Source organism: Cryptococcus neoformans, chromosome 8, assembly GCF_000149245.1.
Source record: "Cryptococcus neoformans var. grubii H99 chromosome 8, complete sequence".
In the NCBI taxonomy this organism is placed as follows: Eukaryota; Fungi; Basidiomycota; class Tremellomycetes; order Tremellales; family Cryptococcaceae; genus Cryptococcus; species Cryptococcus neoformans.
Window position 1 is genome coordinate 111,173 of NC_026752.1, and position 16,284 is coordinate 127,456.

Sequence of the window (16,284 nt, forward strand, 5' to 3'; positions counted from 1 at the left end):
CAGACCAAGTCTGTCCGAAATCGGCACTGTATCGATAAGCGTCCGCACCGTCTGCAGTGTTGTTGAGGGTGTAAACGCCATCAGAGACGGTTAACAGGGAGTCGCTGTAATCATTCTCGGGGAAAACCATCACGTTGCCCGCCTGACCAAGTCGCAGAAGCAAGTGATCGATGTTACCAGTTGAAACGCCAGCGATCTGAGAGTTAACGTTGGCGATGATGATTTCGTAGACACCGTCGGGAGCATTCTGAAGCTGACCAGTCCACCTCCATCGTGAAGGCGCGACACTAGGAATTGAAGGGGCTTTCCAATCGGCCCGGCCAATTGACTCACAGTTACCATCGGACAAAGATGGAGAGCCGGACCCAACAATGGTGTAGTTGAGTGTCATCGCCTGTCGAAGGGAATCGCAGTCCATGTCCGTATCATACTCGATCGTGAGGTCGACGTTGGTCGTACCACCAGAGGTTTGATAACGGAAATCATGACCAGGAGTGAACTTGGAGATGGTAGGGGGTTGAGGGACCCATTGGTCTTGCGGTACGAGCGCCTTGTACATGAACGGATCAAGCGTGATGCTACCCAGACATCCTCGGTAAGGCGCGGTGTTATCGGAGTAATAAGAGCTCAAAGAGTCTTCGAGAGTGTAATTCTCATAGGGATAAAACAAGTTTCGCACTGTCACACCAGACTGATAAGGAGACGAAATCCAGCCGTCCTGTTTACAATCAAAACTGTAGGTGACAGTTTCATTCTCGTTGGTGTAGATCAACCAGACAGCCTGACTAATGGTACCGTTTGCTTCGAAAGACCCGTGACCTTCCTGATGACTGATAGGCGCACGAGTGACGGACCACATACCAAGCTCGGTCTGAGTTTGGTTAGAACCAGGCAATTGGATAAAGTGCGTCCAGTTTCCAAGGGTAGTAAGAGAGAAACCGTCTTGGAGCGAAGGAAACTGGGTTCGGAGGTACATCATGTTCCTAATGCCCCTCAATGCCTCCGCGGTAGGATCAAAGTGGTCCAAAGCGTTCCAAGGGTCATCACAGCCAGTGAGAACCTTGTCATAAGGCATATTATAATACTGACTGGAACCAAGCTTGTAACAACCGTGCTTCTTCCAAGCTTGGTTTGAAACCATCGCTTGGCGACCGTACAAATAGTTATTGGCAGTGTTGTCAAGCAAGTAGAACGCTTGTTCCTCGCCATACCAACCCAAAGGAATACCGGGCATAAGCAAGACTGTGACAAACTGTCCCAATTGCTGACGCTCAGTTCCGTTTGCCAAACCAGGCCATCGGAAGACATCTTGATTAGTGGTGCCGTACATGTGACGAGGGTCAAAGTCGTTGGTCTGCGAGTTAAGGAACTCGTTGGAAACGACCATCTCGTTCCAAGCGGTAACAAAGTTGACGTCGACATCGTAAGCCACTTGCAAGTTACCGTCCATACCAAGGAATCGACAGAGGGATCGATAGATGGAGTAGTGGAATGCTGCAGAGTCAAGACCGGCGATACCTTCCTCTCGCAAGAAGTATTCCCCTTGATCCTGGGTAAGCTCAATCGCCTGAGTGAAGTTGGACGGTTTCAAGGTGGGTGTTCGTCCTCGACCGATATAAAGCGCCCCAAAAGTGTCACCACCGGTAATTTCACCAGGAATGAAGAAATTATCCTTGTTGAACTGTCTAGCACACTCTCTAGTCGAGTTGGCCCATTCAGCCATGAAGTCAACAGTGACCTGAGTAGCCTTGTCGATACGAATACCATCAATATCGAGTGCTTCAATGGAGAGACAACTAAAACGCTTCAACTTGGCGGCTGTGTCCGGGCGCCATTCTCGAAGACGGTCTTGGACGGAAGCGAATTTGGCGAGCTGTCGTTGCCAATCGGGGCTACGAAGGGTTAGCTGTCTGTACCAAGCTGCAATGACGACTTACAAAACACCGAAAGCCTCGATATCTCCATACTGGTCAAAATCACTCGCATAACAACCAGTCTTGCCCGGGTCATAAATTTCACCATTGTCAAGCCAGAAAGTGGGGTAGACACAAGAGTCATTATAACTGTTTGTGAAGTTGAAGTCAGGGTACTTCTGGAACCCCCAAGGTGCGTAATCGGGAAGTTTCCATTGGGCGATGTGTTCGTCCATTGAGAATGGGGTAGAGGTGTTGAGGTGGCTACAGAAGTGTTAGTTCAAATCAAATGTAATGAAAGAGACGTACCCTTCGAAACCGATCAAATCACCCATGGTACCAACTGTGAAATCGAGGATGATACGCATCCCCTTGGCATGGATCCGGTCAACCAGATCAACCCATTCTTGCAATGTCCCATAGTGCGGGTCAAGCAATGTGAAGTCGAGAGCCGAATAACCTGATTTATATCAGCCTTGCCCATCACCTACTCTCTATATGCGAAAACTCACCATCAGATTGCCAAGGCATGTTGACGAAATTTGTACCGGCAATATATATTGATTTGTAACCCATCGACAATAAATAATCCAAACTTCGATCACTCATCAACCCTTTTGCATCACCTCCTGCTCTCAGTTGGGTTTCACGCATGTCATATTCGTATTTAAGACCGAAAAAGTCATTATTTTGAGGAGCACCGTCGATCCATTTATCGAGAAGGAGAGTATAAGTTGGTAATGACTATTTGCAATTAGTAACATGACGTAAAGTGGGAGATCCAACTTACACGCCAGTTGTCTGGTGATGGAGTGTAGGTTCTGTTTGACCGCGTCGTTGAAAAATGCAACACATCGGTTGCGTCTAACTCGCGTCAATGATTAATTCTAATCTTCCGTAAGACTACTCACCTTTGTTCTTATTGATATTCCACGCATCAAGCGTTTCATTATAGTTTAAACCTAGCACCGACAGACTGGTCGCAAGGAGAGTAAGAATGAGGGGGAAAGGCGATATTCTCGGCCCCCTTGGTGGACGTAATAACATCTTGTAATTTTGTGGATGGGTCGTGAATGGATGATTCAATGCTTTGGGAAGTCGTGATCGTAGGTTGGGTCGTGAAAAGTGATGCTTGAAGGATTAACGATACAGAGGCGAGGGCGATGCCCCGCGTTGGTTGAAAAAGGAGGATGTAGAGTCGTGCAGGCCGTTACTGTGGCGTGGCTGGGATGGATGTAGATGGATGGCAGGGCGGGGATCTGGAGGAAGGGGAAAAAAAAAGACGAAATATAAAAGAAAAGAAGGATTGGATCGGAGAGGAAGAAGAAAAGAGTGCAAAAGGAGGCCAGTGCATACGCGGGGCGTGAATAAAACAAAACCCAAATTCAGCTCATGGCTGGATCAGGCGGTAGACGGCGAGGGAGAAGGGCGGACGCGCGGACCCTGATTCGCTACTATTTTTCCCTGAGTCGCCCACGCTTCCTTCCTACGCGCCGAGCACAGCTATAGAAAAATCCTGAAAGAAGGTGCGCGTCTGACTATTCCCGTCCAAGCATAGTTTATTAAGGCGTGGCGTATTTCACCCGCCGGAGGGAGCAGCAGCGAACTTTGAAAATACATACAGAACTCTTTGGCAATATGGATCGCATGCATAGGAAGTAGATATAATGAGGGGTGCTATTGTGTAGAGTGGTCTATATTAGGGAGAAGACAGCACAGGGAGATACGTTGGGAATTTATTATTGGGAATGACACGGCCATTATGGCATGTCGATGAGGTATTATAAGGCGTGCACTACGTATGTGCGGCAAGTGCTGTCCGCTCTGACTGGGCAGCCTTTTATTTGCATCACTTTCATCAGCTACCAACCGGCGGCTATCCATGGTCTATGGCGGCTGTGGGCATCGCGTGTACGACGATAAAGAGGCATGTACAATAGAACTTCAAGGTAGTATCTCCATTACTCATTCAGAACACTGCCAAAATGCACGCCAAGAGTATACACTACAGCGCTCCTCACAGCTGTTGCGCGCAAGAATCTTTCCGCCAATTTTCTTGCCATGCTGATCGCATCGAAAGTGATGACGTTGCAGATCCTCGGAGTTACCATTGTGGCAGTCGGGGTCGTCGGCAGCCACAGCCGATCGGTGATGTCCGCCATGTTGTTTTGCTGCTGGTCAAGTACTGACACTTAGCTATACTCTGAGCAACTGGCCACTGCTATACCCCTCCTATATTGGCATCTACTGACCTATGACTTACTGACACAGATGGGAGCCCACACGTAATGCCGGATATCCTCAACCAGGCCCCTGCGACGCCCTCCTCAGCCCTCTACGCAACACACATCCTCCACCTACCGAGAGATCGCATCTACATACATCGCTATGCCCTCTCTGCAGCTTCCGGTGCGAGTATCAAAGATGTAGTGGAGGACAAGATGGCAAAATTTTGGAAGGATATTGCGGATAGAGCTGAGGATGGAAAAAGACTGCTGGAGGGACCTGTAGCTACGATCATTGGCCAAATTGAACGAGAGTTATGGTGTTTTACCTGCAAAGATGATGGCATATCGCCTCCTGATGGGATAAATGGTGAGCTCTAGCTTCCCTGACCTCACCATCTCTAGTAAATCTAGGATTCCACAGAGGCCAAGTAGTCGACATGACATAGTAAAGCTTTGTCAAGACATCGCGGTCCTGCAGGGGTCCCCGAGAAGACTGCACTTGCCTTTAACCTCGGCATATGGCTTCGATCATTATTTTTCATTGCCGACGTCTCATAGGGCCTAACTCATTGTGTCTACAGAGATCGAACCACCCCTTCCCCCCCTGGTCCCTCTCGACCTCCTCTCATGCCCCGACCACTCGTCTTCATACAACTGTCTCTCCGGATCCTCGTGCGACGTCACCCTTAACCTTGAAGGAGAGACCCGTAAAGCATGGGACCTGCTGGCAAACGCATTGATTGAAACCCTTGCCTGGAAAGGAGGTAGACGGATAATACTGAGGGACTCGGTTGTCGTTCCGTGTGTCCTCTTCATTACTAAACGATCATAATAGCTGACATTTATGTAGCATCACACCGCCTTTCAAACCTTCCCTCTACCCATTCACATCTGGTACCCTCCTTTTATCCCTCCTCCCTTCCCCCTCCCCAACTTCACCATTACCCCCACATCCAATTTCTACTCATACACTCATTCCCCTATCACTCCCATCCATCCTTATCTCCACTGTCCTTACACCTACTCCAGAGCAAATCACCCGCCTACATCAGACATTCGACATTCTCCTGGGCCCAGGGTGGAAGACAGGTAGAGAGCAGAGGGTGGTCAGAGAATTTGTCTTTGGATCTGGCGTAGGGACAGGGACGATATCAGAGATGCAAGAAAAGGGTGGGGAAGAAGAAGGATGGGGAGTGTTCTGGGTGCCCCTTTTGAAAAAAGCCGCTGAAAGTGGAGACAAGGGTGTATTGACAGTTTGGCCGATACACCTGGCCGTACCACATCTTTCGGACTCACTCAGCCATAGTCCTTCGGCAACGGCAACTCCTCCGTCCACACAGCTGAAACAATTTGCGGCAACAGGAGAAGGAGAACAGGGTCTAATGCAAACTGCCTATTCTTTATTTGACTTTTTCACTTCCTATCGCGAACCATCCGTCCCGCCAGAGGGTGATGGAGGACAAGTGGACGATCAAGATCCTGACTACGATAACGAAGTTGGTCTGGCAGACAACGACGCTGATATGAATGAAACGGGTGGAGAGGGATTAAACTTGGGGGAAATCGGAATGGGCACAGGAGGCGATATCGAGATGGAACCAACCCCAAAAGAAGGATCAGATATCGATGATCTCTTCTCATCACCGTCGCCAACCTCCACACCCAATGTCAATGTGTCTTCTCAACCCCAGTCCAACAAATCTCCACCACCACAGCAAGCTCAAGGCCAGAACGACAATACACAAGGTGGAGAGGAAGATTTCATGAATTCACTCGTATCGGTACGGGACCCGAGCCCTCCGGCGCGAAGCCAGGTGATGGGGATAGGAGACAGAGGGAGAGAGAAGGAAGCTGAAGTTGAGATTACCGAGGATGATTTTGCCTTTTTCGATTCGCCAGCCGCAGAAGAAGGGGATGGAATTGGGATGGATGTGGATATGAGTATGGACAGTGGGATCAACCAATCTTTATCTGACGATGCGGTTGACCATGGGGGTGAGATTAGCGCAGAGCCGTTAATAGAGCAGGAGAAAGGACTCTTGGCCGAAGAGATGTTGAAAGCCGCTAGCCCTAAGGCTATGGAGCAGGCCGGACAGGATGACTTGACGTTGGTGCCTCTAGTTGGAAATGGCATGGAAATGGATGGAGTCCTACAAGGGCCACTACCCTTACATTCGGTGGAGACAGCCACAAAGGAATTACAACGTCCTCAACTCCCTATACCACTCCAACCCTCGTCGTCTCCCACCATACTGGAGACATCACCTAAAGCGCCCCCCGAACAACTTGTATCCCAATCCTCCCATCTGACCTCTCCCTCCATTCCTTTAATACCTGCCGTCGCACCAAGTAACCCTCTTGTCCCATTATCATTCCAACCCCTACCGCTTCTACCCCCTTCGCATTCCTCGTCCTCATACCCGTACCGCAATACCTATGGCTACGCTCCTCCATCTCCTGCTTCCACCCCCGAGTCATCGCTTCTCGCTCGCCTTGCGTCTTATCAGACACAGTGTCATATTCGGCCAGGATCTGATGCATCTTCCGCTTCTCAAAGTCAGGGAGCAACTTGCAGGCTATCATCCAAACCTAAATCAACGTACGCCGACGCATGGTTCTCTCACTCAGGGGGTGATGACGATGGCGATGGAGAGGATGGTGATGAAGATGATATGGACTCACAGACGTATACGTGTCCCCCGACACCGATGTCCCAGATGGAGGAAATGACGACAGAGGTAGCGTCTGATTCTGGCTCGGGTGGTGCAAGTGGGGTTACAAGGATAGACATCGATTCTGGAGCAACAGGCATGACGGGAATGCAAGAGGATGAAGGAGAGATCAAAGAGGACGATGGAGAGATCGAATGGAAAGGGACGAAATGTATTGGCTCTGAGTGGGTGGTTCTCAGAGATCATCCCAGCTTGGTCCAATCTAAAGGGGAGGCTGAAAATGAGATTGCGTGGAAGGTGGAGAGTGTCTGGGATGAAGCTTGGGGAGCGCTTCCTTCGGCCGAACCTGGAAAGAAGGGCAATACCAAGGCTAAGGAAAAGTTGGAGAAAAACGTGAAGGATGTGAACTGGACTAAGGTGGTGCAAGAGATTATTGCCAATAGGGCTTTCAGGAAGTCAGTACTGGATTCTGAGGACGAACATGAGCGGAGTTCATCGTGGATGGGGAGTTTGTTAGAGGGTGATGATTTGTGTGAGGTATTCGGAAGTGGTGAGCCTTGCGTCCCCTGCGATTCCGATTGTAATTGACACAATCAACAGATGTCCTGCCCATGAACCTCCCTCAACCGCAAGTCAACGCCACCTCGCCTTCAACACCGCACATCATTCGCCTCTCTATCGCCGCCCTCTCTTACTGGTCACAACTTGGGCTTGAACCTCAAGGGGGGAAGAAAGATGTGAAGATGTTCATTGTTTGCCAAGACAATGATGAGGCGCTGGGCAAAATGTTGGGGGAAGGCGTGAAATTGGGTTGGGAGGAAGAGAGATTCGGGAAGGCCGAGTTTAGTGGCGTCGTCAAGGGAAAGATGGAGGATTTTGGACAGCTAGCTAGTAAGTGATCTTGGCTCCCGGACATGATCAAACTAACTTAGGATTAGCTGGAATCACTGAACAGTCCACCGGCTCGGTGAACACTATTGTGTACCTCCTCACTCCGCCTTCCCGAATTCCGCTAAGCATATATTCCTCCCTGATTCCCAACTCGCCCAATACCTTACTTATCCCCGTCCCTACTCCCACCAACCCATCTACCTCGTTCGTGCATGAACAGTACCTGACCCTTGTGCGCACAGCCTACGATCGCCTTCCGACGCTTCTTCGTCCCATATATGCTCGTGGGGAACCATTACGTGTTTCAGAGGAAGATGCATGGATGCAATCCCCCGCATGGGTGTTGGCAAGAAAGGAAGCCGTAAAGCCAGAGTTTGTCATGACTTGGCCTATGGACGAATACGATGTCTTGAATCGGTGGAGGATGTGGCATGTCTGTTACGATGTTGTCTCTTCCACTTCCCTTGGGCCAGGCGCAACTGTCGTGTGGGTGGGAGACGATAGAGGGGAAACCGGACATGTGAGAGTCTTTGAAGGTGTTGGCGGGTGGAAGGAAGGAATGGAAAAGATTTGCACTTATGGGAGAGAGGTTGCGGGCAGGTGGAATCTGGAGTGGAGGCTTAGCGTCTGCCGAGCTGGGATCATGGCGAAGGAGGAATTACAAGGTAAGATGTCGCTTAACAGCGAGGACAACTACTAACAAGAATTTAAGCCTGGAAAGATATCCTCAAAGGCAAAATTTGGCCAATCACTCTTTTGACCTCTGAAACACCATCGCCAGTGAATCCATCATACCAGAGGACTCCTCCAAAAGTACGGACAATAGCAAACATCGGTCCGTCGATTCTTTCCGACTCATCGACTCGCATTATCGACACTGCGTTATCTGCACAACTTACGGCCCTCCCATTACCTCTCCCCCTCGAGCTCTCGTCTAACAAAGGAAGTCCTCAGATAATATACCCTCGGCGGACATTCCTTCTAACCACGCCTGCGTTGGATGTGTCTCAACATTACACGACTAAATACCATATTTTAAGTCACCAAACCCCCGACGGAAGGAAAGATCAGGAAGATGGTGAGATAGTAGCGGAGATCGCAGAAGAGTATCATAAGCTTGGGTGTTTGGCAAGAGAACGGTGGGAAGGACAAGGCTGGCTGGATTCAGTCAGATGGGGTAGAGCATTATTGGAGAAGAGCTGAACATCGACAAACGGTTGTCACGGTCGCCACGCTAGCGAATATAAAGTTGTATAATGTAACATCTGCATGCGATCGAAGGGAAAAAAATACCCTAAGGCCAACATTAACGGTGGAGAGACAACAGAGACGCCATTCGATAGTAGTCGCTAACTCGACTTTATGACCACGATAGGGAGCACGCCAAGGATTACTAGTAGTAGATAGCGTCGACTGTTTTGTTAACACGAGAGAACTTCAGTTAGCTGCCGTATTTCTCTTTGCAATTGTTGCCCATACAGAATACCGCAGCGTTGCACACTACTCATCGTGATAAGAAAAAGCAACGAATGAACGCGCATTGCATTTGGCAACAATATCGCTAATGAAAAAAGCAACAAAAGATCAAAAAAGGAAAACCAGGAGCAGGCAGGACTCGAACCTGCGCGCCTGACGGCATTCGATGAGGAACTTTTAAATTCTAATCGAACCGAGTAACCACTGTCGCACTACTCCAATTAATGGAACCTTGCCTAATGAATCGAGTATTTTATGAATCTTTTTGTAGTAATGAAAACGTAAAGCTTCTGATACTCATTTATTTTTAGTTCTCTTGCAACTCACCACTCACACACTTGTAATGTGGGCAGAAGTAGCTATTCCTGCCCGACGTGACTCCATGCCACGACAAAACCTTTCGCAGACAAAACTTTCGAGAACCGCTTGGACAAGTCCCCGGCAGATCTGGTGGGCGCCGCCCTTAACATAAGAATGAACTATAATACGGCTACTATTCGTCTCTGATAACAAAACGCGCATTTGATATGATCATTCTGACTCATACACTACACTGCTGGGCATGCTGCACGGCAGCTGTGACTCTTTTGCGACTATTCCAGGTCAATCTGACCCTTATTGAAGGTCAATCTGACGCTTTTTGATTCACCATATATATGTACACGCATGGACCCAAATAGCGCAACAGACAATATATAGGCCTTATGCATATATATTCAAAGCCTATACCGAATTCTCACAACTATCGCTCATCCTAGGAGTCAAGCAAGCCAGCACCATCCTTTTCCTCGTCATCCAGCCCAAGCGTCACACTGTAGCCGCCGTCATCCTCATCGCGGCTCTTCTCACCCCATTCCCTCTCCCTAGCCAAATCGACATTGCGACCTTGGCCCACGTCCTCTCCAACCCTCATGCCCATCTCCTCCGCCCTTCCCCCCTTCTAGGCAGGCACCATCCGAGCACTGTTCATGGTTTGCCATTCTATGAACTCTTTCTGCAAGCCCGCAATTGGGACACACTGGTTGCACCGGTTATACCGACTTTCGCGACCCCAAAACAAGTCCCGTCTTCTCGGAAGACAAACTGGAACACCTCCCTCCTATATTGTTTAATTGATGTCAGTCGATGTAGGCATTCGCACTAATCCAACTCACCTCTCCTTTTCTCCGAGTTCGCCAAGCTCGAAGTTCTCTTTTGCCGCCACCTTCCAAAAGTTCTCATCCTTTGGGGACAAAAAGGAGCCGACTCGGTAAGTCGAATACCTCTACAAGTAAAATACATCAGCTACTGTGATGTTGCTTAAACGAAAGAAACATACCGGGAAGGCGAGGCGCTGTAGAAAGGGCATGGCCCAGGGGGTTATAGAGGTTGCATTTTTGCGTTGTTTAACTTATTGGGTTGTCGTGTATGGTCAAGGGGGACCCCTTGGCCATGCATCGGCCTAGAACGACGAGGTTCCAGCGCTTATCAATGCTTTTGGTGAGCTATACAGGGCAATTCGTCAGCAGTGGTAGCATATAAATAAGGTCGCTTACCATCTGTTTCCTCTCGTTCCTCCAGGCCGTCAGCTTTCGCGTGACTTTCCTTCGAAAAGGTTCTGACGGTCGAGGTGCCGAGCATTGAGAATTTCACCCATATATGTAGTCATGCCCTGGACCTAGAGTGATCCGGGAGACAACAAGGTGTTGAAAAGACAGCGTATCAAGAGCCAAAGGTGTCAAGGGATGAGATCCAAGCTGGAGGGATGAAATATGAGTTTGGGAAAGAAGATCTCAGGGACAAGAAAGATGAGTTGGATCATGGCGAAAACTGAATTGAATCATGGGAAAATATAGTTAAGCAGGTGGGGGCAATGCCTACAAAGTAAGAAACCTTCCAAATGATTATTAGATAAAGATAAAAGACTGCGGATTTGTTTCTCATGCATTTAGACATCTCTGATTACTCGACACATCGTGCCTAACCTCTCCCCAAACGACTCCACATTTAATAGAGCCATATCTCTGTCTCGGCCCCTCAGATGGCGCGTATGCTAACGATAAACTCTTTCTGATGGATTAACCCCCCTCCGTACGCTGAATGCAGTCGATGAAGACTTGGCAAACCTTGATTGACCACCTCGCCATGCCCATGGGCTGGTGAGTTGCTCCCCCAAGCCACGTATGGGGCCCGACCAATACCCATTTGAACCTTTCACACTCGAAGGTGACTATAGCAGGCAATGGCAAACGTTGCTTATAACTGTTCCGAAAATTTGATGCAGACTAGGGGCCTGCCCCAATGTGAAAGAGACGTAACAGAGGAGGACTTGATAGAGATATGGGCATTAAAATACAGTTTAGCATGCTGCACGATGGTGACTAACGGCATCTCCTCCTGGTCCATACCTTATTGAATTACAGATTAGATCGAAATCCAGCAGATACCAGATCTCGTATCTCGTATTAAACAAACCATCCTGTCGGTCGTCGTCGCAGTCGCCCGACGCGTCTTTATCGCACCTTCGTTCTAGCAGTTTTGATTAACAAGAAGTGTATGAATGGGGAAGAGGACGAAATTTGTACCTCGGCATTCACGATGCCAATGTGATCTCCCAACATAGTACTAACCGAACGTTCTTCAGCTCAACTTTTTCCAAAGCGGACCAGATACCATTGGGATGCCGGAAGACGATTACTACTGTAGTACTCGTACGTACTGACGGATGAGTGGCCGTAGGCCGTAGATAAAAACATAACGCCAAATATTACGTAATTGTATCCACCCTCTCATACGGTCCTTTTCCCAACCCGGTTGCAATGAATTCATCCTCGACTTGGCATAGAGCTCTCTTTCGAAATCCTCCTTCTTCATCTCCTCGATCTCGGGGCATACGCCGTTGGTCCCTCGCAACCTTGTTCGCCATGTTGATCTCCCCGGCAAAAATTCACGCTTCTCTAAGTGCTCTCTTATCGTCAACGCCTGTTTCAGGACCACATACAGCTCTCTTAATAACCCCACAAGGGCAACTCATTTCGGCCGCTTCAATTCCCGCAGATGAAGATGAAGAATCTGGGGAAGGCGGAGAAGGTGAAGAAGGTGATGGTGTTGTCGGAACAGGAGGAGTGGTTGCAGAGGAACCGTATTTGGACCCTCCGGCGAGATTGAGGTTATTGCTTGGTTTGGCAAGTCAGTGGAATCAGGGCGAATCGCCAAAAATGGAGTGTGAGGTAAAGATTGGATTTCCACCCTTTCAAATGTTCAACCTGACGCCCATATCTAGCTTGGTAGATTACACTTCACTTCTCTCCCTTTACCAGCAGCCGATGCCCCATCGTCTGTTGTCCTTAAAGATAACCTCTTACCGGAAGTAAAACCAGCACGAGTCGACAAGTTTCTGCTTGTGCTAAATGGAAGAGGCACTGGATGGGATGTCCTTAGCCAAAAAGTGAGTGCTACATGAGAAGGAAGAGTAAGGCTCCTAACGCCCTGTTGCAGGCTGATGAGTTCAAAGGACATTGGAAGGTTTAGGTAGATAGAGTGAAGAATAAACAAATAAAAAGACTTCAAAGCCTACAGTTGTATTTGCACGCAAAGTGTATCCATCTACTCATCGTTGTCGTTGTTTACTATCTATGTGGTGGACACCCGAGCCAGCCTGTGGCCGCAGAGTAATACAAAGCTGAATACAAAGCTGAAAACGTAGACAATCATAGGGTACAGCTCGCACAACGCATAGCCTCTTTGACTTTGGGTTAACATGCATCACATCACGAGAGGATGGCATACTTATAGTATATGAGTGTAGAAGAAAACTGCCCCATACATAAGACCTACAGCAAGATCATATGAAATCATCTTTGTATCTCCGAGTTTGCACTTCAAACCTGTATATCGCGGTCATCTGCTTGTCATTAGCAGGCCATGACCCAGAAATAGGGATCGGGGTTGAATTCGTACGAATTTGCCAGGTCGTCTTTCAATAGCCCAACCTATCTGAAAAGAATGAGACTAAAAAAATTGCCATCATGGGGGAAGGATCCGATACTAAGGTCATATTATACATTCTCATGTGCTTATGTCTATGCGCCATCGACGTCCAAAATGAACGCATCCCCTTCGCCTTCTTCAAATTCGATCTGATCACCTTTCCCTGCCTGAGAAAGGATGTAACTGAGGGAAAATGTGTTCTCATCCGATCTAAGTGAGAATCTTCAGCGATTTATTACGGATCCCGGTTAATTATGTTGGTTGTTAACTCACATCTTGGCAACACTCATCTCTAAGCCCATCAACCCTCTTACCAATCCTCTTAACGTCGAAGCCATCTCTCCCTTCCTCTCCTTCAAGAACTTCCCATGACTGGTCAACATGGCAGCTGTCCACACCAAATCAAACTCCACGTGCGGAGTGTTCTCGATATGGTCGCTGATGAATTTCATAAACCGGGGAATGTACACTCCAGGCAACTGACGGGCGATGAGTCGGATTGATGAAGGAGGTATAGATTCATATACCCTCTGGATAAGAGGCTTTTCTGAAAGACGAAGAGCCATAATGAGAGCGATAAGGTGGTCGCCGTTGGCGACAGTCTGCATGATTGATTCGGGGGTAAGATCGATGGACAGGTCAAAGGGGTCGAAAGTGGTGCTCTCATCGAGAGAATATATCAAAAGACCTTCCGTACTGGCCGCCGCCCAGCTTCGACCAGTGGCAGAAAAACGTACACAATTGGTCCTGGCCTCCCGCCTATACCGCCTCTTGGAAAGATCACCCTTGCTGGCACCGGGCAACGTCGAGTCCAACCTATCTTCCAAGTCCTCCTCCTCGCCTTGTCTATCAAATGAGTCGATAGTCCCTGCCTCCGTCATCTTCCTCGAGTCTAACATTTCTTGCGTACCGTCTAAGCTGAGATTTTCGCTGATCTGAAACTTCTTCACCATCACACCTTCCGTACGATCATATAGCACAACATACTTGCTGCTCCCACCAGCCAAAACACAAGCACCGTCGGCAGTGTAGATGACACTGTTGAAATACTTGCTTGCGGCGTTGTTGGCAGCTGTAAGTCGGTCATCCACCTTTCTTCCTCCAGAGATATCTCTTCGGCCTTCAATAACAGACTTAATCTGCCCTTCTTCCACATCGATAAAGGTCAATTCCCCGTTCAACGTAGAAGCGCAAATCTCATTTCCGTCTGGCCTGAATGCCAAAGCAGTCGCTTCGCCCGAAAGCTCAATGGGTTCGGTGGCTCTTGACCGCCCGAAAACAGACCATAAGCGGATAGAACGATCCCAAGAGGAAGACGCCAACTGATTACCGGTGGGAGAAAAGGCGAGGCCTGATATGGGAGCGGTGTGGCCAGTGAGAATGTCAAGCAGTTTACCGGTTTGGACTGACCACATGTAGATCTCGAAGGAATCTTGAGATCCAGCACAGACCACGTCGCCTGAAGGGTCGACAGCGAGGGCAGAGAATTGGACAGGAGTGGGGGAGGTGAATGTCCGGAAGTTACGGTATCGAACGAGGTCGTATGCGCGGACAGTACCGTCAAGGGATGCTGAGAATAAAACTTGTCCCTGCTTAGCAAACTCGACAGTGGAGATAGCGGCAGTGTGTTCGGGAAAGGTCACAAAGCAGAAGCCACTTGAAGCATTCCATAACTTGACCTTACCGTCTTCACCGCCAGTGGCAATGTTCTGCCCATCGGGACTAAACGCCAAGGTGTTCATGTCGTAGTAATGCCCTTGCTGTTTAAGGACGTAACTCTCACTCTGCCATTCCCAAACCAACAACTGTCCAAGCTTGGCCGCCCCAAATGCCAACCATTCTCCCGACGCAGAGACTGCCACACTAGAGATCTTCTCGTTGGAGATCGACAAAGTATGCACCGGGGTAAATTCGGGCATCTCCCACAAGCCGAAGACACCAGAGGAAAAGCCGACGATGAGGAGGGATGTCTTGGGGTGGAAGGTAGCGCAAATGACTTTTGTACCAGGTTGGTTGAAGAAGTGGCGACCGTGAACACCCCATCGAGTGTAGGCGACGGCATGCTCAAGGGCAAGGTTGGCGGCAGAGGTAGAAGTGGTGGGAGCGTCAAGAATATCCATCTCAACATCGGAGTCCTCCTCAGAGACGCCCTTCTTTGCCTTCCATACAAATACTGCGCCGTCCCGAGAAACGGTGTAAATCTATAGAACATCAGTTTGTGGCCTCGACTGAAAGAGATTAGAAATTATAAATTACAGTCTTCTCGTCTTGAGAAAAGAACGCCCCTAAAACAACATCCCTATGTCCCCCAAACTGCTTAGGTTGAAAACCTTCAAGCGGGTTAATGGTATATAGCCTCGCAGTCATATCTCTCGAGGTAGTGATAAAATACCTGTTTCGAGTCAACTTCCGTTTTGCAAGACATCATTTGCGGTCACTCACCTGGAGGTTTTGGACCAGGAGACATTAACAACTTCGTCGTGATGACCAGTATACTCCCTATGGAGGGTAAAAGGTGCAAACTCTCGGACCAAGTGGCTGGGAGTGTTCCATATTTGCACCATGTGACCGTGTGTTATCGCAATGTATTTGCCGTCGGGTGAGAATGAAACGTGGTGGACTTTGCGCTTGAAAGAGATGTGGTGAAGAACTGTCCCTTTACGGAAGTGAACAAACAATGCTCGTCCATCTAAAGCATCCACAGTGTCAGACAAGATACATCAATTAATGATAGGAATATTCACCTTCGTCGATGGAAATTAGTACGTTGCCATCCGGAGAAAGAGCAATGGAAGCAATATTTTTTCTGTTCTCAAAGGGCAAGGTCCTTGACTTGTTACTAGAAAGGAGATCAGCCGAAGATCATATCGCAAACCCATGACTACTTACTTCACCAAGTCAAACACAGACACCCTGTTTCCCACCGGACTCAACACAGAGTTCCCATCGGGCGTAAAGACAACATTTCCCTGTCTGTAAACGGTACCGCAGAGATTTTGGAAGACGAAGTTAGACTTCATTGTCACTGGATATCGTTCCCTTGGATCCTGAGGGACGTGACAAAGGAGTGTATATGGTTTCTATACGAGTTACTGAGGATATACAATTCGCAAAGGCAGGACGAAAGTGCGAAGG

General features: G+C 48.7%; 5 protein-coding genes and 2 non-coding genes; 2 read left to right on the forward strand and 5 right to left on the reverse strand.

The window, feature by feature from the left end:
* Positions 1-3,265, reverse strand: part of CNAG_03120 — an 8,642-nt gene extending 5,377 nt beyond the window's left edge. For both annotated transcript variants that reach the window (XM_012195647.1, XM_012195448.1), the window contains exons 1-6: positions 2,825-3,265; positions 2,704-2,777; positions 2,426-2,657; positions 2,223-2,373; positions 1,938-2,177; positions 1-1,892 (exon numbers count right to left, since the gene is read on the reverse strand). The exon at positions 1-1,892 is cut by the window's left edge and continues 2,018 nt beyond it. In XM_012195647.1, the coding sequence (XP_012051037.1) occupies positions 1-1,892; positions 1,938-2,177; positions 2,223-2,373; positions 2,426-2,657; positions 2,704-2,777; positions 2,825-2,960 (2,725 nt within the window). In that variant the 5' untranslated portion in view covers positions 2,961-3,265. The remainder of the gene's footprint in view (positions 1,893-1,937; positions 2,178-2,222; positions 2,374-2,425; positions 2,658-2,703; positions 2,778-2,824) is intronic.
* An 849-nt stretch (positions 3,266-4,114) lies between these two features.
* CNAG_03121 (hypothetical protein) lies at positions 4,115-9,259 on the forward strand. The gene is made up of 6 exons (XM_012195648.1): positions 4,115-4,508; positions 4,723-4,942; positions 4,992-7,363; positions 7,414-7,704; positions 7,752-8,369; positions 8,417-9,259. The coding sequence occupies exons 1-6, from the start codon at positions 4,202-4,204 to the stop codon at positions 8,905-8,907; spliced, it is 4,299 nt and encodes a 1,432-aa protein (XP_012051038.1). The 5' UTR covers positions 4,115-4,201; the 3' UTR covers positions 8,908-9,259.
* A 45-nt stretch (positions 9,260-9,304) lies between these two features.
* Positions 9,305-9,399, reverse strand: CNAG_10093. Its single transcript has one exon. It is a non-coding gene; the product is annotated as a tRNA-Ser (tRNA).
* Positions 9,400-9,934: 535 nt separating this feature from the next.
* Positions 9,935-10,528, reverse strand: CNAG_03122 (hypothetical protein; the record flags this gene model as incomplete). The annotated part of the gene is made up of 4 exons (XM_012195649.1): positions 9,935-10,120; positions 10,222-10,279; positions 10,335-10,444; positions 10,499-10,528. 4 exons carry the CDS (start codon positions 10,526-10,528, stop codon positions 9,935-9,937), a joined length of 384 nt encoding a protein of 127 aa, XP_012051039.1.
* Positions 10,529-11,088: 560 nt separating this feature from the next.
* Positions 11,089-11,833, reverse strand: CNAG_12721. The gene is made up of 3 exons (XR_001046004.1): positions 11,745-11,833; positions 11,568-11,688; positions 11,089-11,487 (listed from the first exon to the last, which is right to left on the reverse strand). It is a non-coding gene; the product is annotated as a hypothetical RNA (non-coding RNA).
* Positions 11,834-11,994: 161 nt separating this feature from the next.
* Positions 11,995-13,028, forward strand: CNAG_03123 (hypothetical protein). XM_012195650.1 has 3 exons: positions 11,995-12,389; positions 12,443-12,607; positions 12,658-13,028. The coding sequence occupies exons 1-3, from the start codon at positions 12,084-12,086 to the stop codon at positions 12,688-12,690; spliced, it is 504 nt and encodes a 167-aa protein (XP_012051040.1). The 5' UTR covers positions 11,995-12,083; the 3' UTR covers positions 12,691-13,028.
* Positions 12,900-16,269, reverse strand: CNAG_03124 (periodic tryptophan protein 2). XM_012195651.1 has 6 exons: positions 16,039-16,269; positions 15,894-15,988; positions 15,592-15,838; positions 15,406-15,541; positions 13,423-15,350; positions 12,900-13,359 (listed from the first exon to the last, which is right to left on the reverse strand). Exons 1-6 carry the CDS (start codon positions 16,167-16,169, stop codon positions 13,242-13,244), a joined length of 2,655 nt encoding a protein of 884 aa, XP_012051041.1. The 5' UTR covers positions 16,170-16,269; the 3' UTR covers positions 12,900-13,241.
* Positions 16,270-16,284: the final 15 nt, after the last annotated feature.